Below are 14,407 nucleotides of genomic sequence, written 5' to 3' on the forward strand. Positions count from 1 at the left end.
CCGCCCGTAAACGCGACGATACTTTTATTCTTATACAAAATTAGTAAGTTTTCATTAAATCGATGAGCGTATTGATGATTTTATCAAATTATTTTTCATAGAGACAGAATGCAAGCAGAGAAGTGTATTGTAATGAATTGATAAAATCGTTAGCAAAACTCTTTCCGATTTCATGAAATTGCTTACCATATACATTGTCATAGAAACGATAAGTAACTTTTCTTAAGTCGAATAAACTTTTCTCAATTGAAATGAAAACTAGCTTATTTCACAGTGCAGAATCAACAGACCGTCTTCTCCTCTCAGTGTGAAAATTGAAAAATCGATCGCTTTTACGATTCTGGCACAAACGCATGCGAGGCACAGATACACTTTCGCTGATCATCCGAAGTTGAGAAATTGCAAAAACGAGTATAACCACGTGCATGCGCAAACGTAATACGGCTAAGAGGAAAGAATAAGAAACACAGCATGCCTGCGATATACAGTTAAACAGAAAAAATTTATAGATCAATATATCGTACATACTCACAGTTTTCAAGATATTTTGAAGATAGGAGATGTGTCGAGTTTCGCAATCATGCGGATCTGAGTGTGCGGAGAACGGTTTCTTTTTCTTTCCGCGAAATGATCGAGATAAAAATTGACGCAGGGCACAAGAGTTGGTGGTTGTCGAGGGAAAAACGGAAGTAAAACACGTCATGGTAAAATTACAAATCGATATGAACACGCGGTTGTTATTTATCAACGTATTCTATCGCCGTCAAACAAGACCGTTGTAAAGATAGGCAAGAGCTGCTATTCAATTATTCAACTACCCGACGAGACAAGCTAAGTGATTCCGCGAACAAAAACTTACTTCCCACTGGCCTGTTAGTGCCTTCGCACACGTGGCATTACAGCCACTTGATGATATATTTTACCCGTGGGCTCTGACTTTAGTTCCAGCCCTCAACTTGTTCCGATTGCATTTTTGTCACTGGATGAATTTACCGGATCTAAATGAACCTTCAAGCTTAAGTCGGCATACATTCGTAAGGGAAGGGATGTAATGACTGCGCGCTAAATAGAGTCTGTTTTATACTGAGATGAATAAGCGTCGCCGTCGGTGTTTCCAGAGAATTACAAAGTTCAAAGAAAACCGTGGGGGTTGGCAAGGGGTTCAAGCATAAAGAGATGAGAGAACAACAAGAGATTGAAGAAAACGTAGAGCAGATAAGAGAAGGCAAATAAAAAAGTGTAAAGAGGAGGTCGTACCTTATGCCCACCGTGCAGAGTATCTCTGTAAAGTAAACAGAAAAGAGAAGAGTTAGAAAAATGGTCACACGTAACGGATATATCTATAACAGGTATAACGACGAGTATAAGACACAATAAGATATACAGGTAAAGTACACATCACACATATTTGTAGTTATTAAACATTATTTTTTTTTTTTTCACACTCATAGGTATAATCAATCAATAAAAACAAATCAGTGTTACGAAGGTAAGATGCATTAAAATACAGTGTACGATAAGTAAAAAAGAGAAGTCAGTATAGACAGGATACAGTAGAGATAAGGATGAACATCTATTACTTTGTTTACCGTGCACCGTGAAGGGTAATAAAGAGCAAAATTTTGGGAAAAAGATTGTCTTCTCCATTCACCCTTTTCTTTTTCTCTTTCTGTCGTTCTCCATTTGACGCTGCATCGGAGAATATGCGAGAGAGGGTTATGCGACACTGCAAAATCGAATGACACATCGATGGTCGTGTAACATCAAGTTACGGATCCATATCCATGTATGCGGTGTTTGATGGATTAGCCTACAAAAATATTCCGACAATCTGTAGTTCTGTTTCCGAACTGATTGAAATTGGTCAAACAGACAATGTGTACATGTAACGCAATGTTAACTCGAACGTCGTTTTTGTAATTAATAATCGATCGGCGTTGTGCGCGGCGATACGGTAGTTATAATTTTTTTTTTTTTTTTTGTAACTCGAGCAGGCCGATTTGCACGAGCGAATTATACAAATACGCTCCAAACTACAACCAGTCATTTCCAAAGCTGAATAATCTGAGGCTCAAACAAAGAGAAAAAGAAATTTTACAACAATAATTAACGCATTATTCACATGGTCATCAAGCTGACTGCGAACTCGTTGTCCAGCTGTTCTAATTTCTGTCGCAATTCGATCTGGCCAAAATAAGCAAGGAATTGAGCTATGGTCGTTTGTGAAAGTTTAGAATGGTTTCTTTGTTTTTTTTTATACCTTAACGACTACGTCGCGTGTTGTTGCAATTGAGGAGAAATGAGCTGTTTCCAGAAAAAAAAATAAAAAAAAAAAAAGTGAAGAAAGTTCAGGAACGTGCATTACAACTTTGTCATATGGCATTTAATGAACAAAGGGCGCGAGTGATATGAAATATTGAAAAGTATTTAAAAATAGAAAACGGATAAATAAAAGTATGCTTTCAGGAAAGTAACGCCGTCGTAACGAGACATAAATTGAGATTGAACAAAAATATTTCCAACTTCCATACAATAATGCCCACCTGAAAATTGGTCTTTCGATTTATCCTCTGCTGTAATTTGTCGTCAAATATAATAGAAACGCAACACGAGAGCGGAGAGAAAAAGCTTTATGAAAAGTAATAATGCTAACGAGGTTCACTTAACTTTGGCTATGGCGCTATGGCCACGCGCTACAACACGCTGTCTATAACTCAAAACAAATTTATGCACTGTCACATTAAGAAAAGAACTTTCTTTATGCGGGAAACTGATCGCTTATCGGGCTAATGTATGCATAAAGAAGTGTCCACTTCACTCTGCACGCAGGACACACATCGGGTGGTTGCTTTGAGAAGTCGGCTATTTTTTCAGACGATGAAGAAAAAAAAAACAAAAAGGCAAAAAAAAAAAAAAAAATGCGAAATTGAGAAGGGAAATGAATTGTTTTAAAAATGCGTCGTGAATTCATTTCACACGCCATCGAATAAAATTTACGTTTAACGTTCGGCGCGTTGAACAGAACCAAGTGAGAAACGTTGTTCGAAATGACCTAGAAAATTTTTTCATGCATTGTTTCAGGACACCCAGTGTGCAAACGGACGTTCGGATGACGATAATTTTTCCCAATTCCATAACAAGTCAATATCGGAATACGTAGTGCTGGTTTTCAGGTCAACCAAAATGTACCTAAGGAAAAAGCAAACGACAGGTGCTCATCAATTTTCCGCCTAACGTGCACAGGTATTACAATAATGAATATTTATCTACTCAAGAATTATCGATTCACGTTCTAAGCATTGTACAATCGTCATTGTACTGTCAACGATGATTCGACCGAAGAAAGGTAAGCTCATGCTTGTGTATAACGGAACTGCGTTCAAGTTCTTGTACAATGATTGTAGGTATGACAAGTTTTTAATCATGTCAATATCGTCATAAACAGTTCCGATTAATCGACAGTTAACCGTGCAGCATGCATTAGACAAGCATAATTTCGTTCACAAAATGTCGATTGGCTGTCCGAAGCCGTCGGTTTTCGATTTCCGGCGGAATAGAGACGCTCGTTATGGGTTAAGTGGTTTTGTCACTTTCTACCTACCGGCGCTGACAGAGTTTCCAGTTTACCTTGAAAGCTTCAGGGATGAAAACAATATCTGTGGATTATAGGTCGAGCCTCCAGCTGCGTTTTCGACGACAAAGCGATACAACGACATGCCGGTATCTGATTGCATTCGGTTCGTAGTTTCGATCCGTACTATTAAGAGATTGAACATGATACGGAGGTACAAAGACGGAATCTCGTCTCGTTTAGCCATTTCGGTCCGATCAAGTACGGAGTCAATTGCTACTATAGTCAATGCCAATTAGGATACGGAACATGTGAAGCGATTTAGATACATACACAAAGAACGTTATGCAGCCACGCGTATTATTGCAAACGTGGTTTTCGCTCAGAGGTTATATGGGTTCATATATATTATACATATGTAGGAAATTGTGTCAGAGGCGTAGTTCCTGTATTCCATTATAATCCAAGTCTAATGCAAACGGAATTAGACAGACGTCTCGAACAGCCTTCGGTATCTCAGATTCTCTAGATGGATTCGAACCCAACTGAGTTCTGAATATATTAAGCCAATTAATTCAAGATTTAGGCTGCTGCTCCCTCCGGCTTCCACGCACTGTTATAGCTGGTACACGCACCACTCGACTCTGCATCCGTTAATGCGCGGTGAAACCAAACTCTGTCGCCCTCCCTTCCTCAAAGCATCGTGCTCCGATCGCGAGCACCGACATCGACAGCCGCGACGACGGTGATGTTGAAGCACGAAAGTGCGATGATCACCCAGTTGACGAATGACGAGAGACGAGAGTCGGAGGTAACCAACTCGCGTCTCGACTATCGTTGATCGGTTGAGGAGGACAACGAGGCTGGGAAGAGTCCCACGCCGGTATATCAGATAGATACCCACCGAAGTTCGGAATCCAGTATTGAAAAATCTGTCCGATGATTCGAGTCCTCTGTAAAAAGGGTTCCGAGCTCGACGGTATAAGCCGCCTATCATTTTACGTCCTCGTCGTCCCTCGCGGATTTATTATACGGTCCATGAATGGGAACATTGATAAGGGATCCGGATCCTCTTTCGAGGCCGAGCCACATTGCTTTCAAAAAATGTCCCTGGTTTTATACCCTGTCAGGTTCGGTTGACGGTCAAAATTCCGAATAATTAAAGTCCAGACTGAATGTTACACCGAATATAAAAATTCAGAATCGTCAAAACTCTGAATGGTTCGAACTGCGAATGGTCGCAACTCGTGGTTGAAATGGCGACTTCGTGGTATATACCAAGATTGGTAAAGTTCGTAGTTTTGACCATTCGAAACTTGGATCTATCCGGAGCTTTGATCATTCAATATCAACTATCTGTCCGAAGTTCGAGAAATGTAAACTTTGACCGTCGCCGATCAGAATCAACGACCCGGCTGTTGGTATTTTATTTTTTTTCCCCGCAACAAAACCATCGCAACATGCCGTATATTCCTCATCAATCGCAGATCACTGCCAGACGACACGCCTACCCGTACCAAACACGAGCCTGCAACAAACATCACATCCGCACGATGCAAACGCGACGTTGGTACACAGAGAAGCTGCGGCCCGTGCACGAGGAGGAGTAGTTAGATCGAGGCGTAGTACTAGGAGAGTAGTCCAATGGTGGTACACATATATACACAATGCGGAACACTCGAAGCAAGGACATAGATAATCACAGACGTTGCGGTATGCCCTCGTGGAGTATGCGGGGCCAGAGTATACCGTTGGGTTGCGCAGGGATAACATTGTCAAGTGTGTCCTGGTCCGGGATGCGACATTGAGCAGGATTGGCCCTCGAAGGGCTCTTTGGCCAAGTGCGCGCTCAGGGAGAGAGGAAGGCGGCGAGGGAGGGGGGGAGTGGTAGAAAACGGGAGATGTGGGTCCCCTCCCCTCCACCCCATCCTCAGTCGCCGCCGCCTCACCCACGAGTCGAAATGCACAGGGGCAAACTTACGCAGCTGCGACGGGCCGAAACAGCACAGAGGGAAACAGCTACAGGTAAATGTAATTAGGGGTTGATTGAATGGTAAGCACAGAGGTGTGTAATCGCCCGTTCCTATCGGCCGGCTATCCCTGCACGTTATACGTAGGTGCAGGTATACCAACGAGCGTCGCTTCGATCCGGCAGCGGGAACTTCACCCCATTCGCCCCCCTCCTATACTACCCCTAACACACTTCAATTCTGCACCTCGATTCGCCTCACTTCACCTTGTTGTCAACCTTTGGCATCGAGGATCGAGCAGACGTCTAAGGATCACTGGTAGTGTCGCGTGGTATAAAAAGAGTGGCGACAGCGTCGGGAAAACTGTCTGCAGATATAGGGAGTTAGGGAAACGTGAGAGAAATAAATACGTTTTTCCGATGGAAAAACATCCTGGTCATCTTCAAGGTTTAACTGTGCTTCGAACATTCAAAAAATCTCGATTTTCGAAATAATATCGTTCAATTTTCATGCGTTATTTCGCGGATAACTTACGCAGTACTCCGCCTGTCGGTATGGTGAAAACTGAGAGGATTATAACGTGAGTTGGCGGTGTCGAAATTGACACTGAATACAAATGACACAAATTTTTGATGAAAAAAATCATAGTATTTTATCTCAGCTAAATTGTCGCCACTCTGAAGAGGGATGATTGTGACGATAAGTGGACCGCAAATTGTGAGAGATGTAAATTTATTTCATTTGTATTTTCGAACGATTCGAAGGTACAGAAACGACGCGTTTTCAACTTATAGATTTTATTTCAAGGAAAGAAATGTTTACTATTCATATACCTATCTATAGTATAACCGTAAATTGGACAATTATTTTTATCGGATTGAGAAACTTCCAGTTGATCTAGTGAAATGAATTCATCACGGGCTTATTACATTAAACACAGAATATTCATTTGCTTTGAATAAACGTTTGCATAGCTAATTCAAATTCAAATAAATTGTTTTCCGTTCGTTTTATTGAGTTGAATTTTTATTTTTTTTTTTTTTTTCATGTCAAACATCTCATTGATAGAACGCAATCAATTTAAATCACTTAACGTGTATGTAAGTCCGAGACACTTTTTTTACAAAATGTTTGATATGCCATCCTGACTATTGTAATTAGATAAAAAATATTATAAAACAAAAAATGCGATTAAGGAGCGCGCATCTTTCCAATATTGATATTTGAATCGTACGCGTGCAAAATCGACAAGACAAAAGAGTTGAAACAAAAAGCTGTGCAAATTAATTTCGAAACGTATACAAAGCCGAAAAATAACATGTATAACGAAATATTTCCTTATCGGTTTTCGTCGTTTATTAAATTGACGCAAAAGTCTGGATTCGGTACACCTGAAAGTTTCCGGTGCTCGAAAGGAAATTAGGAACGCGATGATGGACTTACCGGAGTTAACTGATGCAGATTGGAACTACAACTTTGAGGAGAGACGCTGCAAAGTTCATCCACGCGTAGCGTTCTATCATTTTGACTGTATTTGTACACGGTTTTCGGTATAAATGTTTCACTTTCCGTTCGTCACAGCGTTTTCCGTTTACCGCGTGGGGTGCGATTATCGCGGCCGCGGACTTTTCCCATTTCGTCCACAGAATACAAGGGTTGAGTTAATCGGAGCGTTTAAAATTATCCAAAACTTTGATTAAACGTAGAAGCTAAAATTCAACCGCAAAAAAGACGGTAGAAATGAAAGAATGTCTCGCATCCTGAGAAGCAACGGAAATTTATGACTAGTCACAAAGCTGACCACCAAAAAGAAATCGGCTTGAATTCACCATTGAATTACTCGCAGTTTACGATACCACAGAGATAGTGGAAATCTTGCGACCAATGAGAATGGGAAAACCGGAGAGCTAGGAAAAAATAGGGAGGGAAAAAAGAGTCGGGTACTGCAGAAGGAAGTGGCAGGAATAATGGTCGAAGGCTCCGTAAAAGTGCCTATAAAAATATATAAAAAGCTCTTTTAATTTCCGTAAGTCATCAATCCATTCCAGCCGAGCTGATCCGACGCCTGCATGCAAATACTTCACGCTACGTCTACTCGGGTTTATTTTACAACGTTCACGGGATAAATCGAATATTCTTTCCCGAGACCGAGAAGATTGTTGCAACTGGGTCGCTTATTCCGGTGCAAGAGCGGCTTCGAACCGTTTTGTATTAGTTCCCCGGATTCGTCGTGCGCCAATTTAGTCCCAATTTTCGATTTGATTTAAACACGTGGCAAAAATGTGGTACAAACCGCTCGGCGAATAAGGGAAAGGAGAAGAGGGGGAGGAACGTTTATTGCCGCAGCGACATGTTGCCAGGGAGCCTGGCAGTTATTATACAATATAAGAGAGCCGGGGTTTACAATGCGAGCTGTACATTTGCATTGGTAATGGGAAACTTTTACCCAACTCGTTAATGTAGTAACCATTCAATCTGCCTCCCCCTTTCCTCTTCAATCCTCGTGGCTTCCCTGCACCAGCTACTATTCAATTTATAACTTAAAAATTGACAAACCGAGTTAAATTTAATAAAGTTATAATTGCGCTCGATACATATAATGCTCGCTCCTCGTGATCCCCACTTCCTGCGCCCAAGAATACGCCGTCAGGATACGATTCGAGTTTGCGGTACGACTTCTTTCCTGTCTGTTTCACGGAAAACAGAATAAATTTGTCGGGCTTGAGTTATAGTAAGATAGCCGATGATAGCCTGGTTTCAAGATTGAAAGATACAATCACAACTCAAAAGCCGAAACTCGCGATTCGTTACATTAGCAGTGAAGTTTTCGATCACGCTTCAATTTGCAACGGGAACGAATCATATTATTCATAAAAATTGGACAGGCCGGCTCTGTTCTTTGACACCGGTATTTAATTATGAGCAGGGATTTTCAACAGGAAATCTTTAAAAATTATTGTAAGGCGATTATTATACGTACTTTATGCAGCGGAATCTTCAACCCGATGTAACAAAACAGTCTCACTGAAAATTTCTCTCAGAAGGATCGGGTACTGCGGTTAATGTTTAACTACATCGCATTGGAAAGCTTCAAAGCGAATTTGCTCCGCTGCACCGCAAATAATTCGCAGACAATTAGTTTATATATAATTGTACAACAACTGCTGGATGCGTGTATTATAATATATATATATATATAAGTCAATCCCTTATCTTTCGTAGTTAAGGGCTATCTTGTTTTCAATAAAGTACTGCGGTTGATGCTGGTAATAACTGAAATATATTTACACTATTTACATATGTTCAAACGATTCAGATAATTACAATATGGAATTATGCCCAGGATTACCTGAATCAACAACTAGTACTTATAATTATTAACTTTGTTTGATTATAAACCTTAGCGCCAAGCGCTACGAGCCTTTTGCGTGTTTCTGTTTGGATTACGCAGTTTCGACTAATCAGCATGACGACCGCTGTCTCTGGCTTGGTAGGTGTGCCGAGCGGACGACCTCTGATAGTCGCGCTGTAGTTTGGATTAGTCTCAAACTTACATCCCCCCCTCCCCCCCCCCTCCCAGACTTATGTTTCAGGAGTCAGGAGTCTGGAAATAGGGGATCATTTTATTTGCATGATAAACGTTTGACTCTGGTGTTTTAAATCCCGAGTCAATAATATACAGTAAGTCAGAGATTTTTTTCTTTATTCTAAACGGGCCCACTCTGACCGGATCAAGTTTTTTCCTATTTAACCGACTTCCGTTCTGAATATAAACAAGATCACCGACTTCGTATGTTATTTTTCGTTTATTTTTATCATAGTAAACTTTATTTTGATTATGTATTTTTTCTGCATTTAAAAATGCTATTTTTCTGTTTTTCTCTAAATTTTCTAAGTTGTTTTCGTTAAGTTCCGACGGGAGATAGGATTTATCAATTCCATTTAAAAGGTAATTCGGTGTAAACTTTGTTGTGCTGTGTATTGTGTTATTGTAGTTTTCTACACACTGTTCAGCTATGACTGACCACGGCCGGTCTTTTTTTTCAAATATTTTACACCTAATCGCATTAACTAATGTTTGATTTGTCCGTTCATTTTGCCCGTTTGAAAAGGGGCAGTCTACCGCGGTGAAAATGTTTGTTATGTTTTCTGCTTTTAGATAATTTTTAAATTCTTTTGAGTTTATTCCCGCGTATTGATCAGTTAGAAGTACTTTTATTTTTCCCTTTTTCTGAACTTTTTTTACTAGATTTATGAAATCTTTTGCTGTCTGTGTTTTTGCGGTCAATACAAAGGCGTACTTCGTGAAGTGGTCTACGATTAAATGCAAGTATTTTTTTGGTGATTTGTTTCCGCTGAACCCTCCTATTGTATCCAAGGATATTATTTGAAACGGCTCCAACGCTGGACCTAATTGTGAAAGGGGTTGAATAAAATTTCCGAACCTTGATTTATTTCTTACGCAAGTGTCGCATGCTCGACAAATAAGTTTTATATGTTTGTGCATGTTTTTAAAATAGTATTTTGGGGTTAAAGTCAGAGTTAACTGCTTTACTCCAATATGACTTTCGTTGTGTATATTTTTTATCATTTGAATACCTAACTTTTCCGTCACCCATATTTTTTCTTTGTTATTTAAGATTTTATAACAAATGTTATTTTTTTTTACTGTTTTATCCTCTTTTTTTATATGTAATTGTTTTTGGTCGTTCCTCAGTTCTTCCATCGATAAAAAATTTACTATTTTTATAGCCGTTTCACTGCTTGTGTTTTCATCTAGTACTGGGTTTCGAGAAAAGCTATCTGCTTCTGCATTATTTTTGCCTGGGTTATACTTGATTTCAAAATCAAAGTTTGAGATGTAGTTTAATAATGCTAATAGTTCAGGATCTTTACTCTTTTTTACATTAAAGTTTTCAAGCGGTTTGTGGTCTGTGAAGATCGTGAATTTATTTCCTATAAGTTTATATTGCCAATATAAAATACACTCTTTTATCGCCAGGACTTCCAAGAATATAGCGCGTTTGTTTTCTTGCGGTTTTGTTAGTTTTTTTGAAAAAAAAAAGACTGGTTTTATAGAATTGTCTTTTTGAGGTTGTTTTAAAATTGCTGCTACTCCTTTTTTGGATGCATCTGTAAAAATGTATATAGGAAGTTTCGGGTCAAAAATTGCCAATATCGGCTCAGAGCTGAGATAGTTTTTAATTTTTTTAAAACTGTCTTCACATTCTTGTGTCCATTCGAATTTTACATTTTTTCTAAGTAAATTATGTAGTGGTTCTAATTCTATCGAAGCTTTCGGTATGTATTTTAAGTAGAAATTTATTTTTCCCAAGAGTTGCCTCACATTTTTTTGATTCTGCGGTTTCGGAAATTTTTTTATTGCTATTAAGTTATCATTTAGAGGTTTTATCTTATTTTCTTTTATTTCATGTCCCAAATAGATAACTGACTTTTTTGCAAATGTGCATTTTTTTTTGTTTAACTTAAAACCCGCTTTTTCTATGGCGATGAGAGTTTCGTTAATGTGACGTGAATGATCTGAAGAATTTTTTGAAAATATCAAAATATCATCGATATAATTTATCGCGAATTTCTCGAGATTGTTTTTCGCTAATACGTCACTCAGAATTCTCTGAAAAATTGCCGGAGACGATTTTAAGCCGAAAGGCAAACATTTCCATTGCCAATGCCCGTTTTGGGTTATAAACGCGGTTTTATATCTATCTTTTTCTCTAATCGGGATTGACCAGAAGGCCGAATTTATATCTAATTTTGTAAAAAATTTGCAATCCCGGACTTGCATTAGCAGATCGTCAATGATTGGGAATGGGTGGCATTCTGGTATAATTATTTTATTTAGTTCGCTATAGTCTACGCATAACCGTGACTTTCTCCCTTCTTCTTTCTTCAAAACAAGAGTTACCGGGGAAGCGAACGGACTAGTCGAGCGTTCAATTAAACCTACTTTCAGTAATGATTTTATTTGTGAATTTATTTCTTCGCTATCCGCTATAGAGCATTTGTACGGTTTTCGCGCAATATATTTATTTTTGGTAAGCTTTACTGGCGCCTCGTAGCCTGTTACTTTGCCTACTTTGAACTTGTCCTCTGTAAACAGCTGTTTGTGTTTATTCCACACGCGTTCCAAATAGATCTCACTGTTTACCGCTATGTTTGTTGACATAGATTCTGTTTTCCTATTCTCATGTAACTGACATTTCTTTGTATCATTTTGAAAAATTTTCAAATTTTCATTCTGACACAGTTTAAATTCTTTGATTGCATCTAAACCTAACAAAATGTCATCCTGAAAAGAGACACTTTTTACAATATAAAAACATATTGTTTTTGAAATATTAAAAATTTTTGTTCTTAGATTTATTGAGCCTAACGTATTCGTAGTGCCTGCAAATGTATTGAGTTTGTTTACCCCACTTATTTTTTTGTTTAATTTTAATTTTACCACTGTATCATAATTTATTATCGATACGTTTGCTCCCGAGTCATATACCGCAACGACTGGAGTATCCTCGATACCTATTGTTAATCTGATAAGTGGGGTCGCCATCCGTTTTTTGATTCGTCAGAAGACGCTACGCTCTCTTCAATGTTCGTGTTATTTATTATACGTATTTTATCATTTCTTGTTTTCTCTTTATCATAGAGTTTTAACCTGCACACATCTTCTGAGTGATACCTGTTTGGAAATCCTTTTTTATTGCAGTAGGAGCATGGTTTTTTTTCTGATTTATTTTCCTCTGGGATTTTTGTTTTGATTTTTTTCTCTACAAGACCTTCTGACTGATTTATGAGCGACATTAATTTATCAATTGTATCTAAATCTTTTCTATTTATGTGTACTTGAATTTTTGCTGGTAAGCCCAAAACAATTAAATTTATTTGAGTGTTTTCTGATATTTTAGAATCTGTGTCTAAAAGCAGATTTCTCTTTTTTAGTGCGTACTCTAAAAGCGAACCATTTAAATAACGAAATTCGTATGCATACTTTATTTCTGGCCACCCTATCACGGCAAAAGTATCTAAAAAGGAATTTTTCCAATGCTCCCATGGCCTTGTAATCCTATTTATTTTCAAAAAGCTTTGAAACCAGTCAAGGGCCGGTCCCTCCAAAAAAAATCTCAACGTCTCTGCGTAGTTTTCTTCTCTACATTTTAAACGGGTGCACTCGCTCACGAAAAGATCCATAAAAATAGCCGCGTTCTGGTTTTTTCCTGAGAATTTTTCCAGAATCATGTTTTTCACTCGTGACGTTATCTTTTCATGCGGAAAGGTTTCAAAATTATGGGTGGGAACGGGACTGGGATCACCATACGCTCGACATTCATCCAAATAAATACCGTCGTAACATACATTTCCCTCTTCATCTAAGTATTGCCCTTCAAGTTCATCTACTAGCGAAATCCACACCTTCCGGAACTTTCCCCGTGTTTTAACACTCTTGACTATATTTTTCACGATCTTCGTTTCGAAGAGTTTTGGATGATTCTCTTTCGTTGAAAAGTGTTCCGGAAATTCATAAGTCGTGTCCTCTCCTTCTAATTGAATTGTGCGAACTCTCAAAATGGTGGTTCTAGCGTCTAATGCCTCGGAGACAAAGCAGAATTTTGCTCGAACCACAGCCATAGTTGTTGATTTATAAGTCAATCCCTTATCTTTCGTAGTTAAGGGCTATCTTGTTTTCAATAAAGTACTGCGGTTGATGCTGGTAATAACTGAAATATATTTACACTATTTACATATGTTCAAACGATTCAGATAATTACAATATGGAATTATGCCCAGGATTACCTGAATCAACAACTAGTACTTATAATTATTAACTTTGTTTGATTATAAACCTTAGCGCCAAGCGCTACGAGCCTTTTGCGTGTTTCTGTTTGGATTACGCAGTTTCGACTAATCAGCATGACGACCGCTGTCTCTGGCTTGGTAGGTGTGCCGAGCGGACGACCTCTGATAGTCGCGCTGTAGTTTGGATTAGTCTCAAACTTACATCCCCCCCTCCCCCCCCCCTCCCAGACTTATGTTTCAGGAGTCAGGAGTCTGGAAATAGGGGATCATTTTATTTGCATGATAAACGTTTGACTCTGGTGTTTTAAATCCCGAGTCAATAATATACAGTAAGTCAGAGATTTTTTTCTTTATTCTAAACGGGCCCACTCTGACCGGATCAAGTTTTTTCCTATTTAACCGACTTCCGTTCTGAATATAAACAAGATCACCGACTTCGTATGTTATTTTTCGTTTATTTTTATCATAGTAAACTTTATTTTGATTATGTATTTTTTCTGCATTTAAAAATGCTATTTTTCTGTTTTTCTCTAAATTTTCTAAGTTGTTTTCGTTAAGTTCCGACGGGAGATAGGATTTATCAATTCCATTTAAAAGGTAATTCGGTGTAAACTTTGTTGTGCTGTGTATTGTGTTATTGTAGTTTTCTACACACTGTTCAGCTATGACTGACCACGGCCGGTCTTTTTTTTCAAATATTTTACACCTAATCGCATTAACTAATGTTTGATTTGTCCGTTCATTTTGCCCGTTTGAAAAGGGGCAGTCTACCGCGGTGAAAATGTTTGTTATGTTTTCTGCTTTTAGATAATTTTTAAATTCTTTTGAGTTTATTCCCGCGTATTGATCAGTTAGAAGTACTTTTATTTTTCCCTTTTTCTGAACTTTTTTTACTAGATTTATGAAATCTTTTGCTGTCTGTGTTTTTGCGGTGCATCTGTAAAAATGTATATAGGAAGTTTCGGGTCAAAAATTGCCAATATCGGCTCAGAGCTGAGATAGTTTTTAATTTTTTTAAAACTGTCTTCACATTCTTGTGTCCATTCGAATT

General features: G+C 38.5%; 1 protein-coding gene across 1 annotated transcript in view; it reads right to left on the bottom strand.

Annotated features, from left to right (window-relative positions):
• The window catches only part of LOC107222479 (polypyrimidine tract-binding protein 1), a 371,006-nt gene that overhangs the window by 314,213 nt on the left and 42,386 nt on the right, over nt 1-14,407 (bottom strand). The window contains exon 2 of the mRNA XM_046738243.1: nt 1,258-1,282. Within this exon, the coding sequence (XP_046594199.1) occupies nt 1,258-1,282 (25 nt within the window). The remainder of the gene's footprint in view (nt 1-1,257; nt 1,283-14,407) is intronic.

The sequence above is a fragment of the Neodiprion lecontei genome, chromosome 4, assembly GCF_021901455.1.
Source record: "Neodiprion lecontei isolate iyNeoLeco1 chromosome 4, iyNeoLeco1.1, whole genome shotgun sequence".
NCBI classification, from domain to species: Eukaryota; Metazoa; Arthropoda; class Insecta; order Hymenoptera; family Diprionidae; genus Neodiprion; species Neodiprion lecontei.